At 53.7% G+C, this 27,001-nt stretch overlaps 2 protein-coding genes across 3 annotated transcripts; one reads left to right on the top strand and one right to left on the bottom strand.

Annotated features, from left to right (window-relative positions):
* Positions 1-5,247: 5,247 nt before the first annotated feature.
* On the top strand, positions 5,248-20,681 carry LOC119099497 (CRISP/Allergen/PR-1). Its single transcript, XM_037222655.1, has 8 exons — positions 5,248-5,306; positions 9,572-9,679; positions 14,463-14,627; positions 15,115-15,202; positions 15,942-16,077; positions 17,097-17,323; positions 18,116-18,310; positions 19,146-20,681. The coding sequence occupies exons 2-8, from the start codon at positions 9,575-9,577 to the stop codon at positions 19,556-19,558; spliced, it is 1,329 nt and encodes a 442-aa protein (XP_037078550.1). The 5' UTR covers positions 5,248-5,306; positions 9,572-9,574; the 3' UTR covers positions 19,559-20,681.
* A 1,307-nt stretch (positions 20,682-21,988) lies between these two features.
* On the bottom strand, positions 21,989-25,752 carry Arc42 (Activator-recruited cofactor subunit 42). 2 transcript variants are annotated; one of them, XM_037221741.1, is made up of 2 exons: positions 25,712-25,752; positions 21,989-23,792 (listed from the first exon to the last, which is right to left on the bottom strand). In XM_037221741.1, the coding sequence occupies exon 2, from the start codon at positions 23,703-23,705 to the stop codon at positions 22,482-22,484; it is 1,224 nt and encodes a 407-aa protein (XP_037077636.1). In that variant the 5' UTR covers positions 23,706-23,792; positions 25,712-25,752; the 3' UTR covers positions 21,989-22,481. The 2 variants fall into 2 exon arrangements, with proteins under 2 accessions (XP_037077636.1, XP_037077637.1); XM_037221742.1 differs by lacking the exon at positions 25,712-25,752 and adding an exon at positions 25,588-25,660.
* Between the last annotated feature and the right edge of the window lie 1,249 nt (positions 25,753-27,001).

Here is a 27,001-nt window from a genome sequence, read left to right as displayed (position 1 = left end):
AGAAAGTTGACCACCCCTTATTCGTTTTCATGCCTACATCAACACATGTTAGTAAGTTGTTCAGTGCATTAGCGAGGAACATTATTCACATAGATAAGACAGTATCATTAGTCTTGTTCCTCGGAGAAGAACCAGGAGAATTGGGATATGGTTGGGTTTATATTTCGGCAACATGCCTTTATCAAAATAATAGTAGAAGCTTCTGCTGTTGTTTCGACAAAGGTATGATGCCGAAATATCAGCTCAACTACATTTCCATTCTCCTGTTTGTTCTCCGAAGAACAAGGCTAATGTTACTGTCTCGAACACATGCTAGTTTCAAACGCTGTACTAAATTCAAAGCGTTTTGAAGTACGTAAGGCGCCACTCGCAGATGTGTAAATGTAAGCTGTCTTTTTGTCAAAAGCTTAGAAGGGGTATAAGCCACAGAAAGAAAGGTTCTCGTGAGTTGTATTAGGGATTCACTAATGACTACCACCGTCGCTAATCTTATTTTGTAGACACCGCAGCCATGATATGCGTCACTTGCCACTGTCGAGGAAAATATGCGTCAAATTTTCAGAATTATTCGTTATTTGTACGGGGTTTTGAACTGAAGTAGCCATTTTGAAGATCATTAGGTGCGGCTCACAGCCCTGCCCGTCTTAAGACCTAAGCCATTCTAGTTTTAAAGCCACACGCCCGTTAAGATGTGCACACTATTTCTGACAGGTTATTTCAATGTTTCCCAAGCAGTCATGACGCCATGCTAATGTCATTTAAATCCTGTCATTATCATGGACACGCGGCGGTCGAGACCAAAAGAAAAACAATTATCGAGTCGTGCATATCTGGCGATCGTGAGCACGATTTCCAGATGTAACGACCGTCAGTTGGCTCCCAATCAATGTTGTGCAAGGTACGATGACGTGATCGAACAATAACGTTGTCAGTAGCATACTAACCATACAGAAAAATCAAAGATCAGCCTCTTCCACTTAGAATTACACCAATAATTATAAGTGAGCTTATTTTATCATATCTGATCCTTACCCCAGTATCGTCAAACGTTGAACGTTCCCTTTAAAAGATGCCGTATGTTGCAGTCAATTGCCCTTTATCCCAATCCAGGCGTTACGATTAGAGAAACTTGTCAAATATTTCAGACTGACTGAACATATGACGGAGTTAGCATGAGAAAAAGCATTAGGTATTTTCCGGATCCTTTTGGTACAAAACTAATATGATACTTGCAGTGACGTATCGAGGTATCTACTATCTATTTTACCAATAGTAAAATAACTGCTCCGTATTTATTTGGCTGAATATTCCCTCTTTGCTCATATACTGACGGAGCTCAGAGGAGCATTGGGTGAAGTGGACCTAAGTCAGCATTAGGGGCTCAAGCCTTCCCCAAATCTGTATGCACATCCAAGTTGACACCTCTGGCTAAGTAGCTAAGAATCAACAAATTATCTGCGAGTGTACATAAAACTTGTCAGCTCTGTGCTATGCCCCATAGAATTTGAGGGCTTAAACTTCAGCTTGGTGGCGCAGTCATAAGGCATCCACCACACACCCGCACACCACACAACCGCACACCCACGTTGATGAAAAATGTCGCCTTTCTCACTCTTCACCAACGTTTAAGGAGCACTGAACTTCGAGATTTCAGGCATGCAAAACTTCAAATCATAGCGCTCCCTTACAATAAAATCCTCAGCAATTTGCCGGGGGCAAAATGCCATATTTTGCTTTAGCCAAGACTGCAATCATCAGCAGAAGAGTGATAAATCACTGTATGAGAAGTTCACGGCCAAAGTATTTGACACTTTTGTTGCATTATGGTCAGCGCGACGGCTATGGACCGACATGATATGTGCGGAAATCCCCCACATCAGAATGGCACCTTTGTCTAGCAAGAAACTATAACAATCAAAATCACTTTCGTCATGTAATTATATCAAGTATTCCACCCAAAATGTAGGAGAGTGCCAGGTCTAAAGCGGTGTGGATCGGTTGAGGACGCTGGCTGCTGGCCGCGCCATTATTGTTTATACCGGTGTCATGAGGAGCAAAGCTTGTTTTGAGGATCATCTAATTCAATGACCATTTATCGTGGATCATGTTTATGTACGTAAGCTCTGCAAGTAATGCATACACATGAGCGGGGACGGGGCCATGATCAAGGGAGTCTCGTTTTGTCGCGTCTGCCTCAGATATGCCAGCGAAAATTTTTTAAGTTTCGGACAGTCTCGATGGGAGGAGGTCTAACATCATAACTGTCCGAGCAAGCACGATGGTATTTAGAACTAGCAATCTGCAATTTTATCAACACAACCATATTTAAAAACTTTTTGACATATCTATAAAACATTTTTAGTCGAAAATCGCTGTTAAAAGTTGTTGCACTGCGAAAAAAGGCTGAAAATCCTTCAAAAGGTTTTCGTCACTTGACCCACATCATGTATGTCACACATAAGCGAGGGCATAACGCGCCACAGCTCTTTACGACACGTGACCGGACAGGTGGACCGCCCTCCTGGGGACGGGCTCACTGTGGTTCGCTGTCAGCCCCCGGGACGTGGCTCTCCCACGAAGGGAGGCTATGGGCCGGAGGGATGCAGTTCCCGCCACATGCTGAAGGAAACTAGGGTTGAGAACTGATTTGAAGCTGGAAGTGAACACAGGTAGAGAACTTAACCCCAAAAGGTATAAAAGACATCATCCAACAGGCATAAAAACAACATCATGAAAACGAATAACAACAGAACACAAAATAGAGTGCGCGTGAACGTCATGTAATGTCGCGATGGGCGTGGATGTAAAAAGGCGTCGACATGTTGAGTGTGGGTGTGTGCGCATGCGCATGTACGCAAGGCATCCAGAGTAAGCTCCAGCATAACACGTCAATCCACCTATGGGCTTATCCTTACTGACTACGCTGGCGTCCCTACCGACCCGTGGACAGACTAGCTTGCTTGGTCCGTGACGGGGGTGTCGCCAAAACCAGACCAGGATTCTCATTTGTCCCTAATATTCTGTAGTACAAGAACCCGAGGCAGGTTTGCAGCATAATATTGACGCCGGCATTGTCGGTAGCAGTCTGGCAGTCGTCACATCTGGCACTGCATACTTTGTCACAAATCGTTTTAATGCATATTTGTGTGCTATAAATCGCCACAACTATCCTGAGAAATCCTTATCACCCGTACTATTGCCTTGTTTGTCTAGACGCTCTCACATTTTAAGCAGGGGGTGCCGCAGCTTTGCAACATTCAGCTCCTAATTTGGATGTTAAGAGCTGGCAGTAAATCTGCTTCCTGGAAGAGATTGCATTCTAACGAATTTAGTTTGACTGTAATAAATCACAACAGCTTTAGAGCCCCACCTCTTTTCATGTAAGACTCTATCGTGGTAATGCAGGTCCCAGAGGGTGGGTAGTCTAGACACTCGTTAAAGAAATTGAGTGTTTATCGAGGCTATTTTCCCGATTGAATACTGTGAACAACATAACAATATGATACTGTCATCGCATCATCATGATTTGTCACATTTTCAGCGATTAAATGCCCATGACGACATCGTCAACACAAAGGCCACTTACGTGTTGTACTTGTCCAGTGGTCTAATGGTACACAAATACATCTCGAGAAGATAATGTTACAAAGCATTCTTGTTTGCACAGCTAGGTGCTATAAATGAGCTGTTTTGCAACATATCTGAGATGTGCGGTGCTACTTCTGCTGATTCTGCGGAAAGTGTGCGACGATGGCCCATACTTTGGAACGTAATCGCATGCGGATGAAGCCGTTCCCGAAAACGGCGCTACTGCTGGACTTGTAGCACATTGCTCTACCTGCTTCTGGAACTAACTCAGTGTTCAAGAAAACACGTACAGTCCTTTGAACGTACTGTTGCATGCAGAGCAGCTGGTGCACGAGGGCCCTCCTGGTCAGCTGTTTGTGGGTGATGGGTAAGTAGAAAAGTCAGAAACGCATTCGGCATCTAGAGATAGGTATCAGGGATTATGATACAGTCATTCGCATAACTGTAGTGCCTTGTCCTTATTTTCTTAAGCTCTTAATGCCGTATCCAACCCTTATATCACGTGAAACATTGCATTGCAGTTGTATCTACGTTCCAATTTAGTCACACCCCGTTGTAGTTAAGAAAGGGATTGCAATTCACTTTCCCAGGAAGGTGATTGGAGACTTAGCTGCGAGTTAAAAACATCAAAGGATTGCAGGTCGCACATTAATCATTTTACAAAGCAATTTCCCATCCGTAGTGATGTTTACTCCCCCACAAACTATCCATCACCCGAAGTATGGTTATAAAATGCTTAAGAATCGGCCACGCATTGTTTATCACGTTCATATAAGATACACCCAGATATTTCCCTGAAATAACGCGTATGTGCCCCACTGAACGGCGCGTAGGTTTAAAGCCCATGATCGCATTCGCGTTAGCCTAAAGCTGATGTCCTTTGTTTGTTTAGAACCACGCTTTGGCTTCTTCCCATTTTGCATCGTAAGCCTGTAAGTATTCCACCCCCCTTCTTAGGTGCACGGAGTGGAACAGGAACCATGCGATCAGATCACCAGGCACGCAACAGCTATAAAGTCATTTAGTCATCTAGCCTTTTGATACTCGATTGTCCTATTAGCACCAGAGTCATCAGATCATCGCCTCGCCTTCTCAGCTCACAGCTAACACGGCACACCTCGGGCATTTCCAAACGACCCATTCTAATCCAAATCCTCTTGTTTCGAATCGGGAAACCGTCAAGACTTTTACAACGACAAGATTTAGATTCTCTTTCTACCGGTATGGTCAATCTGCCGACTTTTCAGTCGCGCCGAATCGGATCATCCCGTCCTCAGGTCAGGGCACTTTCCAACGCAGCGAACCACACCGAGATCTCCTGCAGGCTTTCCTGCCCCTGCCGCACACCGGATCATCTCGACCGCAGCGGCCTGACCAATTCACACAGCCTCCCATCCCAGGTGTGCCCCCCCCCCCCCCCGCTCCCTCGAGCGATGCTCTAATCTGGACCGGGCCGGCCGGCCGCCGGCCGGGCGGTGCGGGCCGCTCGGCTCCGCTCGTATATAAGATTTAGCGTGGCCGGCTGAGCCTCCAGAGCGCCACTGCCGTCGGGTCAGGACGCACGGCCTGTCTGCCCGCCGCCGCCGCCGCCGCCGCCGCCGCCGCCGCCGCCGCCGCCGCCGCCGCCGGCCGGACCCGTGCACCGCCCCGCCCCCGCCGCGCTCGCCACGTGCACGCTCCCGGACGGGCAGGACAGCAGCAGCCCGACGCCGCTACCGGTGAGCCCTGCCGTGCCGCGCTGGTCAGGTCGGCCCAAGGGATCTGCTTGCTTCGTCTTCGGTCTTCCTCGCGCTGGTGGGGGCCTGGTGCCCGGTTTATCTTGACAGGGATTGTTAAAGCTGAGACTGACCACGTAGCTGTTGCCCAGCTTTTGTGGCGAAGGGAGGCATTTGGGCTTGGTTTCATGTTGCATGGAGGCCCCTACTCTTCACAGCATACAACTGAATTGTCCCAACTGGGAACTGTTCACTTTACTACAATGAACAGTTCCCAGAAAACAAAATGAAACAAACGTGTGGGCGGTGTCATTATTGCACAGCCTTACAAAGACTATCTGGAAGTGCAAATTTCGAGCGAATGATGAAGATGCGAATCGGAACCAACCTACTTTTAAAACTGCTAAATGTACTATGTGTTCGTGGTTTGAAAGCTGTGTGATGTTGATTATTAGATGTTAAGGGCTCGAGGGCTTATTCAACCTGCCGAGCATGCGATTTCGAGTCAATTTTGAGGGTGCGGTCGCGATGTTTTTAACGTATCAATCGCACAGCACGTGAACTAGCTGCATTATGAACATTTAATGCTGCCAAGGTTCGCTGGGTACTTATTGCAATTTCCCATCAATCATGGGTATATAACGTAAGTAGCTCATTTATCCCAGGACAGCATTACGGTCGGACCTACCTACTGATCTATCAACGTGTTCCATGATTGTGGTTCATGTTGTGTCGTGCATAAGACGATCCACGGCATTCAGTGCGAAATGCATGCGGCTTACATAATTAAGCGACAGCGGAATAACTGAATAGTACTAAACAGGTGGTTTTGCGCTATTTGACATCGTTCATCATAGCACCTGTCGCTTTAATGCTGATGATGGGTCCTATGGCTGATTGTTGATTGATAAACGGAAGCAATGTAACAGGTATATTAATTACGGCAAAATGGCTCGTATTGGCTGACAGAGTATGGATGGTAAGGCGTCAATCTTGACGAATCATTTCATCCACATGACTTTTTGCATCATTTTCCCCGGACTGGTTAAGGTTTCCACTTGGTGACAAACATGCATCCTCAACGGTCCGTACGGACCTTTTGGGGGCTCAGGACCTTCTCAGACCGTGATTGAATGGTGAAGAGCCAGGCGGTATCTAATAACAATTCAGTGACAAACTAGATCGCAGTACCAGGACATAACGGCCCAGGTGCCACGTTCTTTATCTGTAAAGCATGACGTCATAGCTATAACCGCGCCTGCCGTAAAGCAAATAGCTAACAAGTCAACCCAATGCACATTACGTGTCTCGCTCGTTCAAACCAAGAGGCGTCACAGCTTTGTGTGCGTCTGCTATGGCAGCCAATAACCCACGCGCCGTTCAGTCCCTGCGCGGAAGTCAGGCTCTGACCCCCCAGCAGCAGATGGAGGCGCGGCTGCCGTGCAGCCGCCGCTGCCGGCCCCGGTCACCTCTGATGCCGATGGTCCGTCTGCAGCGACCAGTGTCGGCCGTGTCACAGGCGGCAGCGCGGCTTTCTCCGCGGCGCCGGCGCGGCTGAGGCGGCAGCCACCGACTGTTGCCGGGCAGAGGTGGACGCTTCCGGCGCCGGTAATGAGCCCGTCCGTCTCCGCCCCTCCCTCGGCGAGGACGGGCCAGTGACGTCACCGCTGCGGCGCGGCGAACGGCAGCTCGAATCGGCAATGCGCCGCGCCTGACGCGCTAGTTGCCATGGAGACAGCAGGAACGCGGTTGAGTTAAACACCGGCGGCGCGGCTTCTGCGCCGGTCGTCAACGAGACGGATGTTTTGACGGCTAAACGGAGTTTTGTCGTGCAGCCTGACGTGCGTTGCCGACAGCGGGAAGCGTCCGATGACAGATCGTCTCCAGACCGAAATACCCGTCATTTGTGGAGTTCTGTCTGGGTCTTGAGCATATCTGAGACCAGGAAGCCTCTTCTACCCATTGCCAAGTATGGACAATGCACGTTCGCCGCATTGCATAATGCATGATGCTCTCTCAATCCATAACTTGCTTGACCGGTGGCCGCGAGGATCTCTGCTGCGACCCATGGCTAACGGGCGGCGCGGTGTGAGCCGCTGATCCTGAGCCCATTCATTTCAAAATAATCGCTTCCAGTCATGCAGCTAATGGTATAATACGCCGCCATCAGGTGTGGGGACGCACAGGTGTGGGAGCGAAGAGCCCATGCCCGCCCGTTCGTATAAAGCATGAGATCATTCCTATAGTGATGCATGAAAAGAGTTGCCAAAAGGGCAATCGTCCTCTCCTGTTCTTCTTGCGACGTCTCTGTGAGTTCATGTTCCTGATGCGTTAAGTCGCTGATGCCACGAGAGCCAGTAGACTGGTGTCGCATTAGCATGCGATAGCCATGCGTGTAATCACCAAGTGTTTGGTATTACATGCTGAAAGGTCAAAAGTTCATCGTGATAGCCGAGCCTACGTGACCAGACAGATTCGTCCCTAGCCTCGTGGCCTCGTGCTGAACACGTGAAAGGTTGCGGCCCTGGCAAGAGCGGTAGGGGAGGGGGACGACGACGACGGTTGGTGGCCCGGCAAATAACGCTCTCAAGCCTGTTCATCCCATGGCTTAGAATTGCGGACGACATCAGTACCAGAGCAGCCATGGACTACCGCTGAGCAGCGTGCCGGGAAAGCTCGGCTCCCTTTGAAGCTGCCGCCGGGGGAGATCGGATCTCGCCGGCGTCGCAGGTAGTCGTGGTTCCCGAGTCCGACCCGCGCCCGCTCCGCCACTGCAGGGCTCAGAGGCCACGGCGACGCTGATTACAGCGAGAGGCGCCCTCAGCGACCCCGGGTTCAGTGCTCACGCGATGGTGCACCCGCTGCCCTGCTGTCGTCATGGACCCGCGGCGTAGATCGAAGCTGTGGCGCTGTCCAGAGAGCCCGCTAATTGCTGAGAAGTGACAGGCTCTCACGCCAGCCGTCAGGAGCACGATGAGTCCGAGACGGGGAGTCGGAGCTGCCCACCGGTATCGCGTCCCAGTGAGCTCCACGCGGAAGAGGTGCTGCGGTCCTCTGCTGGCAGTTACAGCCCTCAGACCTCACGTGCGCCCTGCGGTTTGCGCCCCGTCCGTTCGGCTCCAGCCGCTGTCAGCGTCTCGGGCCGCGTAAGAGTCACTTCCGCCCGTCACCGTCCGCCGCTGCTTCCTCCGCCGCCAGAAGCGGGCCGGTCGCCGCCTTCGATCTGTCCCCACTGCCGCCTGACGTGTGCGAGAGGACATCGCCCCCTCGCGCTCCCATGGGGACTCAGCGTCCTCCGCCGCGGGCTGCCGCCGTGCTCCGACCGAGACAGCTCGCCGCTCGCGCTGGCTGCGTCCCCCCCCCCCCCCCCCCACACCTGCTAGCTCTTCGGACCGGCGTCCGATGGCGTGACTCCCGGCCGGACAGGCTTGCGTGCCGCGCGAGGCGCGACGGCGTGCGTGATTGCCGCGCTGAAACGAGGCGACGCGTCGGAGGAGCTGGCCCCCGCCCTCGCCGCGGACCGATGTTCAGTGCCTGCCCCGCGCGAATGAATGGCGCGACGTTTGAATGACTTATGAATGGAGACGCGCCTGTGGAGCTGCCGAGCCGGCGCTCATGCATGACGCTCACTGCTCCCCTCCCCCTCCCCCTTTCTCGCACGAGTGGGAGCTGCGGCAGCCAGAGCATTGGTTGTTGTTTAAACGCGGCTGAGCGGGCCGTGGCTGATGGATGGCAGGTGCTCACGAACCGCTTCCCTTCCCCACGCCGTACCGACCCAGGCCACTCGAATTACGGGCTGGGACATGGGCGCCGTGGTGGCGGCCAATTGGCATCGGACTGGTCACCATTTGGGTGTCCAGGGATGTCATAATCATGAAGGACATACTGGAAAACCTAAAAATTTGTACCGGGCTGGGTAAAAGTAATCGGCTTAACACCCTGGCGACATTTTCCACTACATAGTACTATTAGACAAACCAGTCTGTTCCGTAACAGACAAAAAAAAAACACCTATGCGCTCCTGAAGCAAAGCTGTGAGCTAACGTGTTTCCACGAGTTCCCGAAGCGCCCACCACGGGCGTTCATTGGCGTGGAGGTTATCTTTTTATCACGACTATTGGCGTAAACTATAGTGACATGTGACATGTCAGCCTTTCTCTGTCTGTCACTGTCGCTGCTGATCATCAGAGTTGCTCTTGCGCCAACGTTCCCGCTCCGTTCGGCATCCCCCTGATCGTGCCCTGTCTCACTTCTGACCCCCTTTCCAGAAAATGATGGAGTCCACAATGCTGATGTTGGCGAGCCTGCTGGCCGTGGCCAGCGCCCAGTCCGAGTATTGCAGGTTCACTCCTAAGCACACACTGTGCCAGTTCCAGGTGAGTCGACTGTCCTCGATCTCGCGGCTGCTGTGATCGGGTCCCACCAACACCTCCATCCCTCAAACGCCGAGTGGACTGATTCTCTTTGATGTTTGGAGCCCCTGTGAACACTTGAATGCCACTGCACAGAGATAGACCAGCCTGATGACCCGAACCTGTCGTCTCCGGGTCGAGCCGGGACGAGGGCCGACCGCCTCGGCACGGTCTGCTCTGGCGTGGCCCGGTCAGGTCCAGCGAACCCGGTAACCCCGCGTGCCATGAGCCCCAAATATAGCTGCCGCGTCCCATACGCCCCCGGAGCGCCGCCGCATGATCGGCAGCCACGGAGGTGCCGTTGGCGGAGAGGAGGACCTCCCAGGGCGGTCGGGGCCCGCGTCCCGGTGCGACGCCTGAGCCCGGCGGGGTGGGCGGAGCCGCCGCCGCGGCCCCACGACCGCCCGGCGGCCGGCGACGGCTGCACGAGCGTGACGGGGCCGGCGGAGATGGGGCGGGGTGATAGGAGCCGGCTGACGGCCGGCCTGCCCGTGCAGCGCGGCTCGGAGCGCTAGGAAGTCACCGGCGCCGGCGGCGCAGGATCCCTGGAGCTCGGTTACGAGCTTCACGGGCTCGTTCGGCGCAATCTGCGCTTGATGGTCGGGAGAGAGGGAGGGACAGAGGAAGCGGGAGTGCCGCGCGTGCCATTGGTTGCAGTCTAACGACGTAACAGGGCATCCCAAAGACTGTCTTAAACCGGAGATAAGCTGCAGACCACAAAGCAACCGTTGCTCTCTTTGGGCCCAAGGACGAAATGCCGCAAAGGCGTGATTTTACAACTCTCACTACCCGCGAGTACGAGAGCACAAAGTTCTGAGAACCGCCACAGGGGCCGGTCGGTGGCTGAGCTGGCGGCGCTGGCAGCCGATGTGCTAACTGGCATATCCACCGAGCGGTCAGTCGGCCACGGGATCAGACGGAGCTGGCCTCCCCACACCAGAGGCGCGGTCAGGGAGTGGAGAGGGACATCACGGTCACGTCATACGCCCTGCTTCAAGGATACACTGAGCAAAGCAGTGTGGTGGTGTCCATGCTGGACGGTAGGCGACAGGCGCCCATGGACGTTTGGTGTCTGTGCGCGCCTCTGCCCACCCTGCCCGCCGCGGTGACCATCAGTCGCGCCGCCCGAGCCCATGGCCGGCGTTCGACAGGCGCGAGTGACGACTGGAGCGCCCTGTTGCCACGCCGCCGCCGGCGCAGGCGAATTAACACGCCGAACTGGCCACATTACCATTCCCGATGGGCGGTCGGGACACGGCTGGCGACACGGCCGGCCGCCGCCGGCGGTCGTGCCGCCCAGTTGTAAATGTCGGCACGAGCTGACGGCCGCCCTGAGTACAAACCCGTGTCGCCCGCCGCCCTGTGTCCGTGATGATCCGCGTGATCCCGGAAATTCTGCGGTCTGATCTGGAGCTGCCGGCCCGCGCGGCGCGCCGAGACAGCCGCGGTCGATGCTGGTTACGCGATCGGCGAGATGCCACTCCGCATGCTGCTGTAAGGTATGCGCGCTCTTTTGGTGCGGCTGGCGCGCGGTAGATTTACTTGATTCCGTGGGCTTAGCTCGCTAGAGTGCTGTGTTCAGGTCCTGATCGCTGACCAGTGCAGGGAAGTCTTCTTCTGGTGATCATGGGATCATGTAACCGTAAGCCAGATATACGGCAAGGAGGATCCAGTGGGTGTCTGGATAGGAAATGATCTGCCTATAACAATTTGACAAGCTAGATAGAAATTACGTGATAAGATCACCCTATTGTTTTAAAACTGGTTTATCTGTCAGCCTCGCGCGCGATCAGCTGGCGACATGTGACCGAAAACTACGGCCAGACAGCATGCTCACTGTCATCTGATGAATTCAGCAGCTGCACCCGTTTCGGTAACCTCTTTAGCGGGCTCGATTCGTAACGGTGCCATGGACAAATGTGAGCTGCTTTATCAGCGACATAAACTAACGACTCCCGGTGCCAGATCCGCACGGAGTCCGCGCGTTCAGCTGCATGAACCCGTTCGAGGGATTCAGTCACCAGACAGTACAGGCACCGCCAGTGCCAAACCCGCTTGGAGTTTGTTGACGCCCTTGTCAGTGGGTCAGGACACTCGGAACCCATCCAACGTCCCTGTCAGCGGGTCAGGTCACTCGGAACCCATCCTACGCCCCTTTCAGTGGGTCAGGACAGCTCTAAACCCATCCCCAAACTCCGACCAAGTCTTCGCTGCGCCCTCTGCGCACGCACTGAACTGTTTTGCACGTCAGGAGACGGAAACTGCGTCCTGACACCTGAACAGGCTTCAACAGTGAATTGGAATAACGAAATAAGGGAAGGAAACTTGCGCTAAGGATTCCTTCGATACACTTAAGCAGTGTTCTCATGACAGGTTTCGCTCTTTTGCCCAGCACGGAGCCTGAGATGGAAAAATTGTTGCTCTTTCCCGCTTTAATAACGTTTATTATATATCATAATTGCCTATATAACTTGATTATTTTAGTCGGATGCAATAACCGGTCTCTTCCGACCGCCGGTTAAACCGGTTATCACGGTCAAACGATCCAATGCAGTATAACCACTGTGAAATCCTCTGATCTGTTGAAATTGTCGCTAACGCTTCGATCGGGGTGGTCGAAAGGTCGTATAAGGGGAGGCTGTCGAATGCAGCTCTCTCGTCTTTTTATGAAGTTCACTAAGAAAGCCCCCCTGCCGACTTATGGGCTTTACATGTCGCTTTGCGAGACATTCGCTACTCCATTACATTCCGAGTGTTATCCTTATCTAGGTCATGGTGATGTGGAAGAGGTATGTGCTTGTAAGTCTTGCCTTGTTATCTGCACCACTCACGTCGGTTGCAAGAGTAATTTGAATGAATGATCATGAGATAACGCCTTGCATTCCGTATCCCTTCGCATTCTTTGCGGCAAGCATGACCTTCGCATGTCGACATCCTGACTTGTGCTCAGTTTATCGCACAGAAAACTGTGAACGACGAAATAGTGGTCATCGAGGCGTGTTTGCACTGATGAACCAGCCTTTCTTGTCCCCATTCATTCAACGGTAAATTTGGGCACCATCAAGTTATCATTTCTGGCCTCCATGCCTCTCGTCCACTTCCTCCTCGGAGCCGGGCCTTTGAGATCACATCGGTAAGTGAGGCCGACACCTGACGGCACTCCTCGTGGGCGTGCTGTTCCGGCGAGCTGGCCGCCCCTCTGCTGCCGCCGCCGGGGCTGGCCGGCCTTGGCGGGAGCCCTGACGAGCCCGCCGCCGCGCCAGACACCGCGGCGCCGCAGTGGGATGGTGACGGCGAGGCCGGCCGGCCCGGCCGCCCCCCGCCGTGGCTGCACGCGGCGCCCTGGGGACGGACCACCCACCCCCTCCTCTTCCTATGGTTCTGTTCACGCCATCAGCGACCTTCGCGAAGTCGTCGGACTTACGGGTCATTCCAGCACCTACACAGGAGGGGACGGGACACGAAGACAACTGCCGATAACGATGACTAATATGTACGTGACCAAGGTTAGATGCGTATCAGGAGTACAGGTGTGCGAGGGGAAGGCTTTGGGTCTCGCCGAGACGCTATTCAACACTCAAGTTTCGACACTTGAAGGCTTCGCCTGTCTTCCGGTTGTTCCCCGCCGCCGGCCGGGCCGGAAGGGTGAGAGGGTGTCAGTTAGAGAGGGGGGGGGGCAGAGGCCGCGCCCTGACCGCAGGCAGAGTCGGAAGGGTGAGAGTGGTATCGGTCGGGGGGGTGGCGGAGGCCGCGGCCTGACCGTCACCCCATGGCCGGAATGAACCGGACATCTCTTGAACCGTCTTCTTGGACTGGCGGTTTCTGTTCCGCTGCTTCGCTTCATAAATCCCCGCTGGAGACGCGTGCCGATGCTCTGCTGTGCCGGCGAGTCAGCGCGGAAAACGGTGCCGGAATCTTCCCTTTTACAGGAATTGTATGTCTCGATACGTCTCGGATTTGTTGTCTCTGCGGGACATCCTTTCATCCGCGTGCTGAAACTTGAACGGCTGGAGTTTGGTTGGTGCCCGTTGTTCGGCTGTCCTGCAGCTTGTAGATCATTGAAAGCACCATCCCAGGGGAAGTAGTGGGACGAGGCAGCTCGCTATTGGCGTGAATATTTATGGCCGGCACTATCTGTGGGGAGCCGTATCTGCAGGCTCTCCACCAACGGAGCGGCTGCTCCGTCGGCGGCTGAAGCGGAGTTTGGTGTCTCGGCTGGCGGACGACTTCCTGCTCCGTCTGATCGTGTCTATGCAGCCTATGCAGTCTGTAGTCTGTATGCAGTCTGTATGCAGTCTGCAGTCTATGCAGTCAGTGTCTATGCCGCCGCCCGGCTGGCGAGCGTCCGAAGTGTTTATGCAGCCGTCTGCTAGCGAGAGTTATATTCGTAGCCGCAGACCGGTGTTAGTGGCCAGGGAATGGACTGCCGCGAACCACGTACTTTCATGGATCCTTAAAACACTTTCGTAGAGTGACGAGCTTTCTGATGCAACCGCCGTGTGTCTGTACGTTTCTCTGTATGTCGGACCTTTGATCGCTGCTCTCGGCGTAACACTTTAAACGCAACCTTCATTAACCGCATCGCATAATCACGATTAACCAAATCGCATAATCATGACGTGTGAATGAGAGGTTCATACACCCGCCTACACCCGCACGGACAGGCCATGCACTCCTGAGCTGGCGTGCTGTAGCTGTGCGTCCCACGACCGGTGAGTTGACGGACGGTGCGCCGCTTCTCCCGCAGGGTACCGGACCGCACTGTGATCAGCTGCAGGCCCGCGAGGTGTCTGCCCAGGAGGCCAGGTACATCGTAGCTGAGCATAACGAACTGCGGGCTAAGGTGGCCAGCGGGCGCGAGACACGCGGCAAGACCTTCGGCCAGCCGTCTGCCGCCAACATGAACCAGCTGGTGAGCAGCGGCGCCGGCGCTCGGCGAGCGTCGCGCGATTTCCCGGCAGCTGGACATAGGTTTGTCGGACATCTAGCGTCAGATAAACAAAGCTTTGTATTGTGCTGAGCACCGCCAGAGTGCGGAGAAATATCTGCATATTCGTTGTGGACAATCGTTTTAACCTAAGGGAATTTGTTTATATAATGCCATCTTCGATCTGGGTGACTAAGCACTTTGGTATATTCATTGTCTTTGATTATGTTGAACAACTCGGTGGATGGACTCGTCCTAGCAAACCGATCCCTTCATTCACTTATAGATAGGTAGGTAGGTCTTCATCATCAGGGAATCCCCGTGATCAATTGCTCGAGAGACAACAGTTTGCATAGCGGCCGCCTGGCCGCCATGACACCCTCAGCTTGCGTGCCGGCGACTGATGACTCCCACCGACTCCCATGATGACTCCCACTGATGACTCCCACTGATGACTCCCACCGATCCTCAGGAGTGGGACGACGAGCTGGCCAAAGTGGCCCAGCGTTTCGCCGACCAGTGCATGTTCGGGCACGACTGCCTGGACTGCAGGCGCGTCGGTGAGTTTGGGTCGCGTGGCCGTTCATGTGTGATGGGCTGGCTTTGGGGCTGGATATGTATCGACAAGTTTGGTGTTAGCTAACTTACGATACGTGGAAGCAATCCACCGGACGCTGGCGCGCACCGCTAGATTGATCATTCCAGGATGGATCCAGCACCGGGTCTGAGAAAATAGGGCCATCAAAAGCGGCGAAGATTGTGCGAAATCCAACTCCGAGATAGTGAAATTCTAGTCTTTGCGTTCCTTTAGGTGGAGAGTGTGGCCCGTTGTCCTCATTTCGATTGGACCTCGCATGTTTCTGGGACCATTTACCACTAAATCAGTGAGTGCGTAATGATTTCTTTCGATGGTAGCTAGTTCTAGTAACCTAAAGCAGTCTCTCCAGTGCACCCATCATCCCATGAAACAGGACGAACCAAGCGCGCTTATTCTGGAAAAGCGCGTCAGGAGCCGGCCCTGCTTCTCCCGTCGGGCGCCGGTCTGTGCCCTCCCCGTCCCCGGAGGCTCGCCGCGTCGGCTACGGCCGCGGCCGGCCATGTCAGATGACACGTCGGATCACCCGCACGGCCCGACGCCCGCCTTTTTCGGCGGCGGCGCGCCGATCCGCCGATAGGGCTGAGCGTGATGCATGGCCGCGTCTGCGGTTGACGGGGCGGCGGCGCCAGCGGCCGCCCCGTGTCGCCGCGAATGGCGCCGGCCGCCGTGCGTCGTCTGAGACGGCGTCCGGTGTGTTTCAGCGCGGTTCAAGGTGGGTCAAAACGTGTACAGCTCGTCCAGCACACGGCTGGACAACTCCCCCAACTGGCGTCAGGCGCTCTACGCCTGGTACGACGAGGTGGCGCGGTTCAACCCGCAGAACATCGAACCGTTCGTGTGAGTATCCCTGGTGGTCGTGAAGCCGAGGGGGGGGGGGGGGTAGGGCAGAGAGCGCCTAGTGCATCTAGCCCTCTATTATGTGATGCAGCTCGATTTGCAACGGAAAGTAAAAGGTGAGCTCTGATGGAGGGACAAAACAGATGAATTGGAATATAGTTGGTCCCAAAGAGACAGGAGGGTTTTATATCACCTCGCATCAGCTTCTACGGGTGTGGCATGAAATCGTGAACAATCCCAGACCACGGACAATGACAACGCATATGTCGTGGCACGGTTTGCGACAGTGCGACATCGAAGGAGTGGCATCTGTTTTCAAGTTACGTAATATCCAAAGCATCGAATCCTAAATGCAGTAGCATCAAAGACATTCCACAGCATACCTCCATCAAAGCACCACGAACAAATGCATCGGTGCGCCCACAAATTGACAGGCATTATCCTATGTAAAACACTTCGGTGACATTTCGATGGCATCTCGAAGACTGCAGCGCAGCGATGCGTGTATCTCCTTGGAGACTGCAGTTTGTCACAAGGCGGTAGCCGGCGTCCGCAGCGATCAACATGCTGGAATTCGGCCAGACAGGTTGCTATCTGGGCCTGAAAATGGATTTCTGTCCAGACAGTGGTCTCGTGCATTAGCCCCCTGCATAACAGCCCGGCAGTCTGTCAAGAGCCGTCGGACCAACTATTGAGAAGCAGGCATGTCTTGTCGTAATTCATTGGGTAGCCGATGTGACTACCGATAGCCCATCGAGATGTCTTTTCGACGATTTTTGATGCTGGTTATCCATTCGAGCTACCGCGAAATGCGACAGAAGTTCTTAGGATGATTTAAGTAGATCCGAGGTAAAAGTACGGCCCACATGGCAACATTTTCAAGGCAACTGTACATTATCGTGCCTCCATTCGTTTGCAGATATATCTCACATCACCTGCTATCTCTACAGGTTGAAGCATACACCCCACGGCCTCTGCGTGAATGCAACGCCTGACCCTTATTTCTCTCCACCTCGCAGGTTCTCCTCTCCCCTGGGCCACTACACGCAGCTGGTGTGGGCCAAGACCAGCCGCATCGGCTGCGGCTACACGCTGTACAAAGAGGGGCCCTGGTGGACCAAGCTGTATGTGTGCGACTACGGGTCGACTGGCAACTTCCAGGATGGTCAGATGTACGAGCGTGGCGCGCCCTGCAGCCGCTGTCCCAGCGGAACCAGCTGCTCCAATCAGTACCACGGACTCTGCAGTAAGTCCGCGGGCGGGCGGATCACTTCAGGTGGCTGCGGCCAGGGGCGGGCGGTGCCACGGATTTGGGGTTGGGAGGGGGGGGGGGCAGGATTTGCTAGGGGCCTCCTGGATAAAATAGGGATTCCTCAGAGGAGCCTCCTAGGCGGTGTTTGGTTCAAAGCGGTGGGGGGGGGGGGGGGGCACCGCGGTTCGTGTTCCCTTGTATTATTAACATATATATCAACCAATATGCGTGTAAAGAAATATCAACACTTAAAAATCTAGAAAAGGAGCCTTCTGATTAGTGAAGAGCTCACTTTGATCCATAAAAGGCCTACCTATCCCAAAACATGGCTTTCTGCGCTAGAAAAGGGCCTCCTGGTGCATAGAGCGGATTCCTGGTCTAGAACAGGATCTGTTCGATTCACAAAGGGGGCCTCCAAATCCAGTAGAGGGCTTTTAATCCCAAAGCAGGGCATTCTCATCCAGAACTTCGACTACCTGATACGCAGGCCCGTAGCCAGGTGGGTGCATTAGGTTCCCGGACTTCCCCTGGAATCTGGGATGCACCCTAGCCTGGTTCTGTATAACCTGTGCACTTCAGATAGTGGGGTCTCACGACAATTGGGTGGCACCCTTTCTTGTGTTGAGATGTGCAACAATCGTAACAAAAAGCGCCGAGGAAAAGCGCTGAGATTATCACTCGGCTCATATCAAGTCTGTCACCAGTCTCAAATCCTGTATCCCAGTCCCTTTCCATTGGCGGGATGCTTCTCGCACAAGGCTATGACACTCGACGCCTCGTTTCCAGCCGGTTCGTCCAACAACATTCGCGTGCAGAACAAGCCGGTTACGTCGTCCCCACCGGCCCAGGTGCCCGGCGTCGGCTCTCCCCCAGTGAACGCAAACGGCCAGCGCCTGTTCACCTGCGACCTGGACCACGACGGCTGCCGCGTCAAGTTCGTCGGCACCACGTGGAAGATCATCCACACCGACTCGCCGCAAGGTGCGCTGTCGGCTGGGAATGTCAGGGTTATAGATGGCGCTACTTATGGGAGGAGCATATTGTAGGTGACGGTGTGAGCCCAAGAACGCAAGTCAGGTGCTCCTTTTGGCGCAGTAGCCGTGGCGGTGCCACCGAGGGGACAAGGGAGCGGCCTCATTGACATTTTAAATGGGAAAACATGTCTTTGGAAACATCAAGAGGTCCCGCCATGCTCACGGCAGGCCCCAGGTGGCCGGGGGCCTGCCGTGGCCCCCGGTCAACAGAGCATTCCGTCAAGTCAGAAAATGGACCCTTGAGCCAACCTCACACGTAGGAGACAACCTCTGTCCCAATATGTCCAAATCGGGCTCTCTGTTCGTCAGGAGGTCCCAAATTATCGAAAGGAGACTCCAGCGTATTCTTTGGAGGCAAAATCAAAAAGAAAAAACACTGAAAGCTCCGCCAGTCCGAGTGGAAGCCCCGACTAGAAAGACCAGAGGTCCCGATCAGTGAGACCGGGGGATCCGCCATGCGAAGGAAAAGCTGTAGTCAATTTATATACTTAATAAGGTCTTTCTGAACTCGTGGACGAAATCTGAGGGGAAAATCGTTTGTGATCTGGTATGTCGTAGATTAGCCCAGGAGCCCCTAGTCTGTGTGCCTCATTGGAAAGCATCGGCGGCGGCTTATCTGCATGGCACTTTTGCTCGGCTGGGTTTGTTAGTAATTATTCATAAGGGAACCCGAGACCTGACAGGTTGAATTGTCTCTGAGATGTTGATCATCTCCAAAAATCCAAGCATGAGAGCACCAGTGCCCGACCGTGTTTTCACCTCCACACCTCTGCCACCTGCAGGTCGGATCTTGGGCACGGCGGTCACCTCTGGGCGCACCTCGGAGCTGACCTTCCAGCAACTGGTGGTGCCGCCACGCGACGGTTCTCTGTGCCTTAAGTTCGCCTACCTCAAGTACGAGCTGGGCGGCGACGCCGGTGTCGATCTGGTCATCTCGCTGGAGCCGCTGGGCGGCGCCGGCCAGCGACTTGAGTACGTGGAGCACGACAGCGCGCGCGGCCAGATGGTGCACCGCGCCGTCCAGCTGGACCACGTGATGCAGCCGTTCCAGGTGCGCGCGAAGGCGTCGGTGCCGGCCTGGGCGTTCGGCCAGGCCACGGTGCTGGCGCTGGACGACCTGGAGCTGGTCGCTGGTCCGTGCAGCGGCAGCGGAGGCGGTGGCCACGACGGCTTCACTTACCGGGACTTCTTCTGAGGGGACTCCGGACGTGGGGGCCGTGCCGACTGAGCCACGTGAACTCCTCGTGGCGCGTGCACCTAAGTCGTGGCACGACCTCAGTCCGCAGCGGTCGGCGTCGGCGTTGGGGACGCGACGCTTTAGACATTTTTTTCAAAAGACACGCATTTAAGCGCAAGTACATGTCCAATACCCAGTCGGTGACTGGGTACGGACAGCTCAGGAAACCAGTTGTGAGGCTTTAGATGTTTGATTGACCTGTTTCGGTTTAGTTTTGTTGGCTGCGCGTCATGAACGGCATCAAAGATGTACCCAGCTTTGAACGGTGCGCAGAAAAATGCTGGACATTGTTTTGTTTGACATCATCATCAGTCATCTTTCATGTGGTTGGGCGGTTTTCTATCCGTGCTGTTCCTTATTAATGCTTTGAATCACATACCTTGCTTTAAGCGTGGTGGCCTATGATCTACCTCATATCACACAGCCGTCCACAATATCCTCTTCAGGGCGCAGTTTGACCCTCTCATTTCCTTCCTTCTTGTGAAGCGCACACTGTACTTGCTTACAGCGTCATCAACACGGCGTCTATTCGAAGCATAAGGCTCCATTTGGCTTGTGGCTCGTTGAGATGTCAGACTTAATAACGCGGACAAACTCGAACTTTCGAGAGAACAGCTCTTCAAGCCATTGCGCCAGGAGCCAGCTGGCGCAAACCACAGACCCGCAGCCTTGTGGTTTGCCTTGGCACATTACTTCATCCGATGTTACGCGTTTTGTATAATCTGGGTGGCAGGCGGTGCTGTTGTGATGGCTGTTAGTATTTAAGCATATTTTAACATGGCGTCAAGCCAAGCTCCTGTACATGCCTTTTACAGAGCGTCGCAGGGCGTGGATTTGCAGTCCTCCCCCGCCGGTCGCTGGCGTTTGGCGCTCACGCGGTGTGTGTCTTTAAGCGGTCGGGCTGGAGGTGGGCGTCATGACAGTGGTGTGATGCTGGACCATCGCCACAATGCGGACGCAGCGGTGCTGCGGCGCGATGGAGCTGGTTCTCAGAGTCGCGTGCTTCCTTACGGAGACTGGGGCAGGGTCCACGTGAGCTCCGGCGAGCCGGTGCCGCTGCAGGGCAGCTGTAATACATATAGCGAATGTGCGTGTTGTTTGGAGATCGCCGAGGCGTCCGCGTAGGGCGGTGAGTCAGCGACAAATCACTGCGCGACTACCAGGTGAACGAGCAGATCGTTGACGAATTGAGTGGAGCTGAGAAACCTAACGAATCTGATCAAACAACCTCCACTTCTCTGCAGCAAATGCTGGCAGCGCAAGATCAGGCGCAATGCTGGGATAAACTTATCCGACAGTCCTGATGTTCTCCGTTCATAGACGAGCCAGCATGGAATACCTCGCTGGTCGTTCATCGCCGGTGCGGTCCGGTTTCACGTTGCCAACGTCTGGTTTACAGCCAGATGAACACCTTTTACACCATGGGCACACCAAGCGGCATCCTGCTGTCCCGGTGTGCCGCGGGGAGCATGAGAGCGGGTCACGGAAGCACCGCATGCGCCACGCAGGGGCTGCGCGTCGCCGGGCGAACCATGCTGCGACGGCATCTCCACTGATCTGGGGCGCGGCAACGTCCCGACAAACGGGGGCCAAGCCTCGCCTGTCGAGTCGGTTATTAACACGCATCGCTATAGGTTAACGCCAACAAGTCCGCGCAAAGTGGATGGACTCCCCCCCCCCCCCCCCCCCCCCCTCCGCCCGTATGCCTCTGCGCTGGCCAACGAATGGTGGCCACAGCTCCGTCGCTTGTCACAGCTGACAGGCAGAAGCGCTGCCCATGCGGCCGAGGGGCGGGGGGGGGGGCGTTCGGCCGGACGCCGACGCCGTTCATCCGCAGCATGTCTATGATGACCCCTTTTGCTGGTGGGTCACCAGGATGTGGGCCTGGGCTGGGGCGAAGCCCGGCTTACGTGGGGTGATGGCACACACGCATTCGACGGCTTGTTTATAAATATTGTGCGGCGTTACGTAATGCCGCGCCGTGGTCCGGGAGATCTATCGCCCCCAATTTCTTATAAAAGACGTGGTGGCGTTAACTGCCGGTATTGAAAGACCAGGCTTAAGTACAACTCTTTGAAAAGCACCACCGGAAATACAAATACGAACTTTGTAAGCTGTCCAATATCCTTCTTACCAACAGACGAGACTTATTGTACTTTTTTGTCGCTATGCGTGAATAGAGTTGCCTTCGGCAACATAGCGCAGGTTGCTGGGGCCTCACTCTGTCAATGGCATTGCAATCTACGGCTTGGTAGTCACGATATCGGCATACCCGTGGTGGGCCAAGCAATCCTTATAACAGTTTTTACTTCCAGCTACATAATTAAGGACTCACATTTAGACGTTTGATAATAGAATCCACAGTACACAGGCATTCATGTAACCAGCATAGGACCCTTTCACGTTTATTCCATTTTGTCTGGCAATACACCTTCAAAAATGTTTGGATCTTGCCTAGATCAACAATCGGGAACAAAAGCAGACAAAAATACAATATATATTTCCATGCTATCCACGAGCTTGTTTCCTGGCGCGAGAGACTGGCGCTACGGACCACATATCTACAGTCAGCCACACTTGCATTGCATCGTTGTTTGTAATTGACACGAACGTGACAAGTTTGCCATTGGAGCCATGGTCCGACATCATCTGCAGCGCTAGCGAACGGCGGCGGCGCCACGCTGAAACACGTCATCACAGAGCACCCGACCAGGCTCCCGTCGGCATAAACCACTCTTTTGACTGCACAACGTCTCGAAATTACCCATCACCTACCGTCGGGCGGCCACAGCTGCCCGCATCTCCACGACAGACTGCCGCCTTATATTCACGCCAAGGTCGCTGAAGTCTTCCCGTCGTGCCGATTCGGAGGCAGCCCAAGCTACAGGCCGTACTCCTTGATGAGGTTGCCGGCGATCACCAGGCGCTGGATCTCCGAGGTGCCCTCGTAGATCTCGGTGATGCGCGCGTCCCGGTAGAGCCGCTCGGCCGGCATGTCCGACACGTACCCCATGCCTCCCAGGATCTGGATGCACTGGTGGGCGCAGAAGGTGGCCGCCTCCGACGCCGCCAGCTTGGACATGGCCGCCATCTTGGTGAAGTTCTTGCCCTCGTCCTTGAGCAGCGACGCCTTGTACATAAGCAGCCGCGCCGATTCGGTGCGCAGCTCCATGTCGGCCAGCTTCGACTGGATGCACTGCATCTTGAGGATGGGCGAGCCGAAGGCGTTGCGCTTGGCGGCGTAGTCTATGGCGCAATCGATGGCCGCTTGCGCGATGCCCACGCCCTGAGCGGCGATACCGATGCGGCCGTTGTCCAGCGTGCGCATGGCGATCTTGAAGCCGTCACCCTCCTTGCCGAGCAGGTTCTCGCGCGGGATCTCGCAGTCCTCGAAGATGAGGTTGGCCGTGGAGGTGGCGCGGATGCCCAGCTTGTCCTCCTTCTTGCCCAGCGACAGGCCTGGGGTCGGCATTGGCACGATGAAGGCGCTGATGCCACGGTGCTTCTTGGCCTTGTCGGTGGTGGCAAACACCACCACGCCCGACGCCTCCCAGCTGTTGGTGATCCAGGACTTGGTGCCGTTCAGCACCCAGCGGTCCTCCTTCAGCACGGCCGTGGTGGAAGCGGCGCCCGCGTCAGAACCGTTGCCCGGCTCGCTCAGCGCGAAGCAGCCCACCAGCTGGCCGCCAGTGAACGGCTGCATGTGGCGCTGCAGCTGCTCGGGCGTCGCGTTGTACTTGAGCGGTCCCAGGTAGAGCGAGTTGTGGGCGGAGAAGATGGTACCAGTGGCCGCGCAGCCGCGCGAGATCTCTTCCATGGCGACGGCGTAGGAGAGCGTGTCGAGTCCGGCGCCGCCGTACTCCTCGGGCGAGTCGATGCCCATCAGACCCAGTTCGCCCATCTGCCGCACGTGGCCGGCCGGGAACTCGTGCGACTTGTCATAGCCGGCGGCCGCCGGCGCCAGCACCGAGTCGGCGAAGTCACCGCACGTCTTCTTCAGCATGCGGTGCTCCTCGGAGAGTGTGGCCAACCCGCGCGCCGCCGGCCGCGCCCACAGGCCACCCAGACGCGGCGCGGCGCGCAGCACATGACGCAGCGGCACCATCGCGGAGCGGTGTACGATTCAGTGGCGGGCGTCGAGTCTGCTCGGCCAGCCGCCTCCGCTCGCTTAACGCCGGCCAACGAGCTCGCTCTGTAAACAAACCGCGTGCACGCGACAGGCTACGTCATGGAGCTCACGATGAAGGTCACGATTTGACCTTTAGTCTCGATTCAGTGGCGAGCCAAACAAAAGGAGGGGGACCGTTGACCAAGGACCGTTGACCTCAAAAGTCTATAGCCTCGCTCACCAGAACGCGGGTCTCCGGAGCCGAAGACCCTGGTGGCTTACATATGCTGTAATACCTTTAAGTACAGCAGCCCAGTAATATACCCCTCAGACACCTTGCAGGGTGTGAGGCACATTAGCAAAGCTGTTTCAGATATCAGAAAATGCATAACAAGGGAACTCACCACAAATGGTCTCAGGTATGTGAAACTTTGGGGGCACAATATCTGAAAGATACCCCAATAATCTCACAAGGGCCCTGGAAGCCAAAGAGCCCTCCGATATACCATATGAGGTGGCCATTACAGTTGAGTAAACAAAGCATACAGTTATCCGCGTGCAACACTTAGAACAGTGGCGTAGCCCCAGGGGAAGGGGAGGGCAGCCCTTGGGGCCGCGTAGTCCCAGGGACTAGGCACCGGTGGTTCTTACACACTGTAAGATGGCCGGAGAATGCCCAAAGATGTCCTTAGCAAATAATTACAAAAAATTATGACACCATTTAACAATATGTTACAAAAATGTCATCTTGGGAGAGAACAGGTTCAGGTGTGCCATAACTTACAGGACCCAAGCCCTGAAAAGGGCCAATGATCTCAAATGGACCTAGGACTGCACTTCATGACATGCCTGTGGTGGTAGTCAAGGGCAGAGTTCATAAATGTTTGCCATGGACTTTGTACAGAAAAGAAAACTAAGTATTGAGATAATGCTTTGTTGCATAATTTAGATGTTTCATGGACCCCAGTTATTTGAATTTAATTACCACTGCACACTAGATTGGGTCTCCCAAAACAGTTAGTATGTTTTCTCACTGTGTGTAATAAACTGTAGTTGATTGCACAGACAGATGCAACATAACTCATGCTCTTATATGGCCCCAAATGGTTACAACATTCCTAATTCAGCTCGCTCTGTCACCTTTGGGTGAATTCTGCCATGTCACTGCCCTAGGAATTCACGAAGTGTGCTCAAAGAACATGTCTAGCCAACCTATAAAAAAGACCCTGTTTGTCACAAAGAGGGTTTCAGGGACCAAAAAGGACACCCAATAATCTGGCAGGTCCTCTGGTCTATCAATAACACTAAATATTGCAGAAAGGTACATAACAGATGTAAGGGACTGCAGCCAATAAAAAGAACTCAATGTTTAAACTGTCTCTCACTTATCTTGGAAGGGCCACAGGAACCAAACCAGCCCTCACATACTGTGGGACCAGTGCAAATAAATAGGGTTATAAGTCATCCTGCATATAAAGCATAGCCTGTGAAAGCCACAGAGCACAAAAGCTTAAAATTTGTGTGGCTCCCTCCTATATATGAAGAGGATCCCTGGAAGCATCAGAGTGGTCATAGGCCCAGGAAGACCCCTACTAAAAAAGTCATCATTTTTAATGCATCTGATTCCATATGACAGAAAATGCATATATCTTGTAAAATGACCATAGACATACACCAATAATCACTTATTGTGATACTATGTGTGACCTGTGTCAGAGTGGTACACTCTGTGTGAATTGTGTCTCATTGGTATATCATGGTTTAAATGCTACACTTTCTAATTATAGCGCCTTTAGGTTGACAGAGTGGCAAAAAGAAGCGGGAAAACGGCATACGCAGCTACGTTCCCTTATATGTTATATAATCAAGGCACACCCACCTAGCCTAAAAAGTTTTACCGCAATCCGCTATGACTGCCAACATCAATTTTTGTCGTCAAATTTAGGTTTAAATAGCCCCAGCTGATGATGCACCTTTTAAACTATCCCATTTCAATATCTCACCCTCCTTCCAACCAACCCCGCCACCATCCACTAAGCACCACGACTTACAGATATTCCAAAAGGGACTCACCCCAATTGTTCCAAATTTCAGCTATTGTAGCAGGTTCGCAATAATTGGCGCATGTTCCTAGAGGAGAGCTAGGTAAGAAATATCGCCTGGTCAAAAACACATGGTACACTGTATTGAAGTACACACTAGACAATTCATGCATAAAAGGGACCTTAAAATTTCATTTGCACAGTTTTACGCATGACTTCATGGTTAACACTCTTAGGAGAATAAAATGGAATATATTTGCTCTACAGACCGCACTCTGATCACTTCTCTACATTTTCTCTCGTACAGGGTCGGAGGAGTCAAAAGTAAGCGATGATATATGTTGACACCTTTGTGCCCTTTGCATGAAAGTGCGTTAGGGAATCCAATTTCCCGTTCAAACGTCATCTGTGATCTGGTCTTGATGGTCGTCTCCGTTTTTCCAGACAAGGGGTGCTAAATTACTGGCGTGTTTGTCTCTCGGGCGTCGAAATCGCTACCACATAACCGAGCCCTGCTTGAAAACAAGTGACAGCTTCTCTGCTAACATTATTTTATGCCTTGGACACCATGGATCACTGAAATATGAGATGTAATGAGAGTGGTGCACTGCTTCCGCTGTGTCACACTCAAATAACACATGCATGCATGCATACAACCACTGGATAATGCATGAAAGTAGTCGATGGGAATAGGAAATCTGTGGTGGCTGAAAGGTGCAAAACAGTTTGTTGCTGGGATTTCATGCTTAACACATCAGGTATATGAAAAGTATTGATGCTGCCCTGTTTGACACTGATTTTGTGATTAGATGTGTTGCCATCCACATTGTAAGCAGCAGCAAGGTAATAAATATTATCCATTACGTTAACAGTTTGACGGCCAGTATAACTGAAATCACTCAGATGGGTCTTGAGACACCAGACTGCTGTAAACATAAGCAGTCTGGCATTTCATTGATTATCAGCAACAGCTTTAATGCATGCACATTGCAAATCTGAAAGCTGTGAGCTTGGTGCATGATTATCATTGCAAGGTGCAGGTACCCAGTGTTTCAAGGTTGTGTGATGTTGATGAAAGGATGTAGGATGTTCTGGGCTATCTAACATAATTTCAGGCAAGAATACCTTAGACATTTGATCAACCAAAAACAGCTGAACATTGAACACAATTTGTACTGGCCTCAGCATGGTGCATTCATGCTCCAGGATAAGCCCACAGAAATCATGAGAGTGTGGTGCAGCTGATTTGCA

The sequence above is a fragment of the Pollicipes pollicipes genome, unplaced genomic scaffold (genome assembly GCF_011947565.3).
Source record: "Pollicipes pollicipes isolate AB1234 unplaced genomic scaffold, Ppol_2.1 Scaffold_4740;HRSCAF=5597_pilon_pilon_pilon, whole genome shotgun sequence".
Taxonomy (NCBI): Eukaryota; Metazoa; Arthropoda; class Thecostraca; order Pollicipedomorpha; family Pollicipedidae; genus Pollicipes; species Pollicipes pollicipes.
The sequence above is the reverse complement of the archived record's forward strand: the minus strand, read 5'-3'. Positions and strand labels throughout refer to the sequence as shown.

What these genes read in the sequence shown, in the direction of transcription:
- LOC119099497 (XM_037222655.1), top strand. Translation starts at nt 9,575, where the DNA reads ATGATGGAGTCCACAATGCTGATGTTGGCGAGCCTGCTGGCCGTGGCC. An exon ending in CAGAACATCGAACCGTTCGT is followed by an intron (nt 16,078 to 17,096) that starts GTGAGTATCCCT and finishes TCCACCTCGCAG; the next exon opens with GTTCTCCTCTCCCCTGGGCC. An exon ending in CCACACCGACTCGCCGCAAG is followed by an intron (nt 18,311 to 19,145) that starts GTGCGCTGTCGG and finishes TGCCACCTGCAG; the next exon opens with GTCGGATCTTGGGCACGGCG.
- Arc42 (XM_037221741.1), bottom strand. Translation starts at nt 23,705, where the DNA reads ATGGTGCCGCTGCGTCATGTGCTGCGCGCCGCGCCGCGTCTGGGTGGC.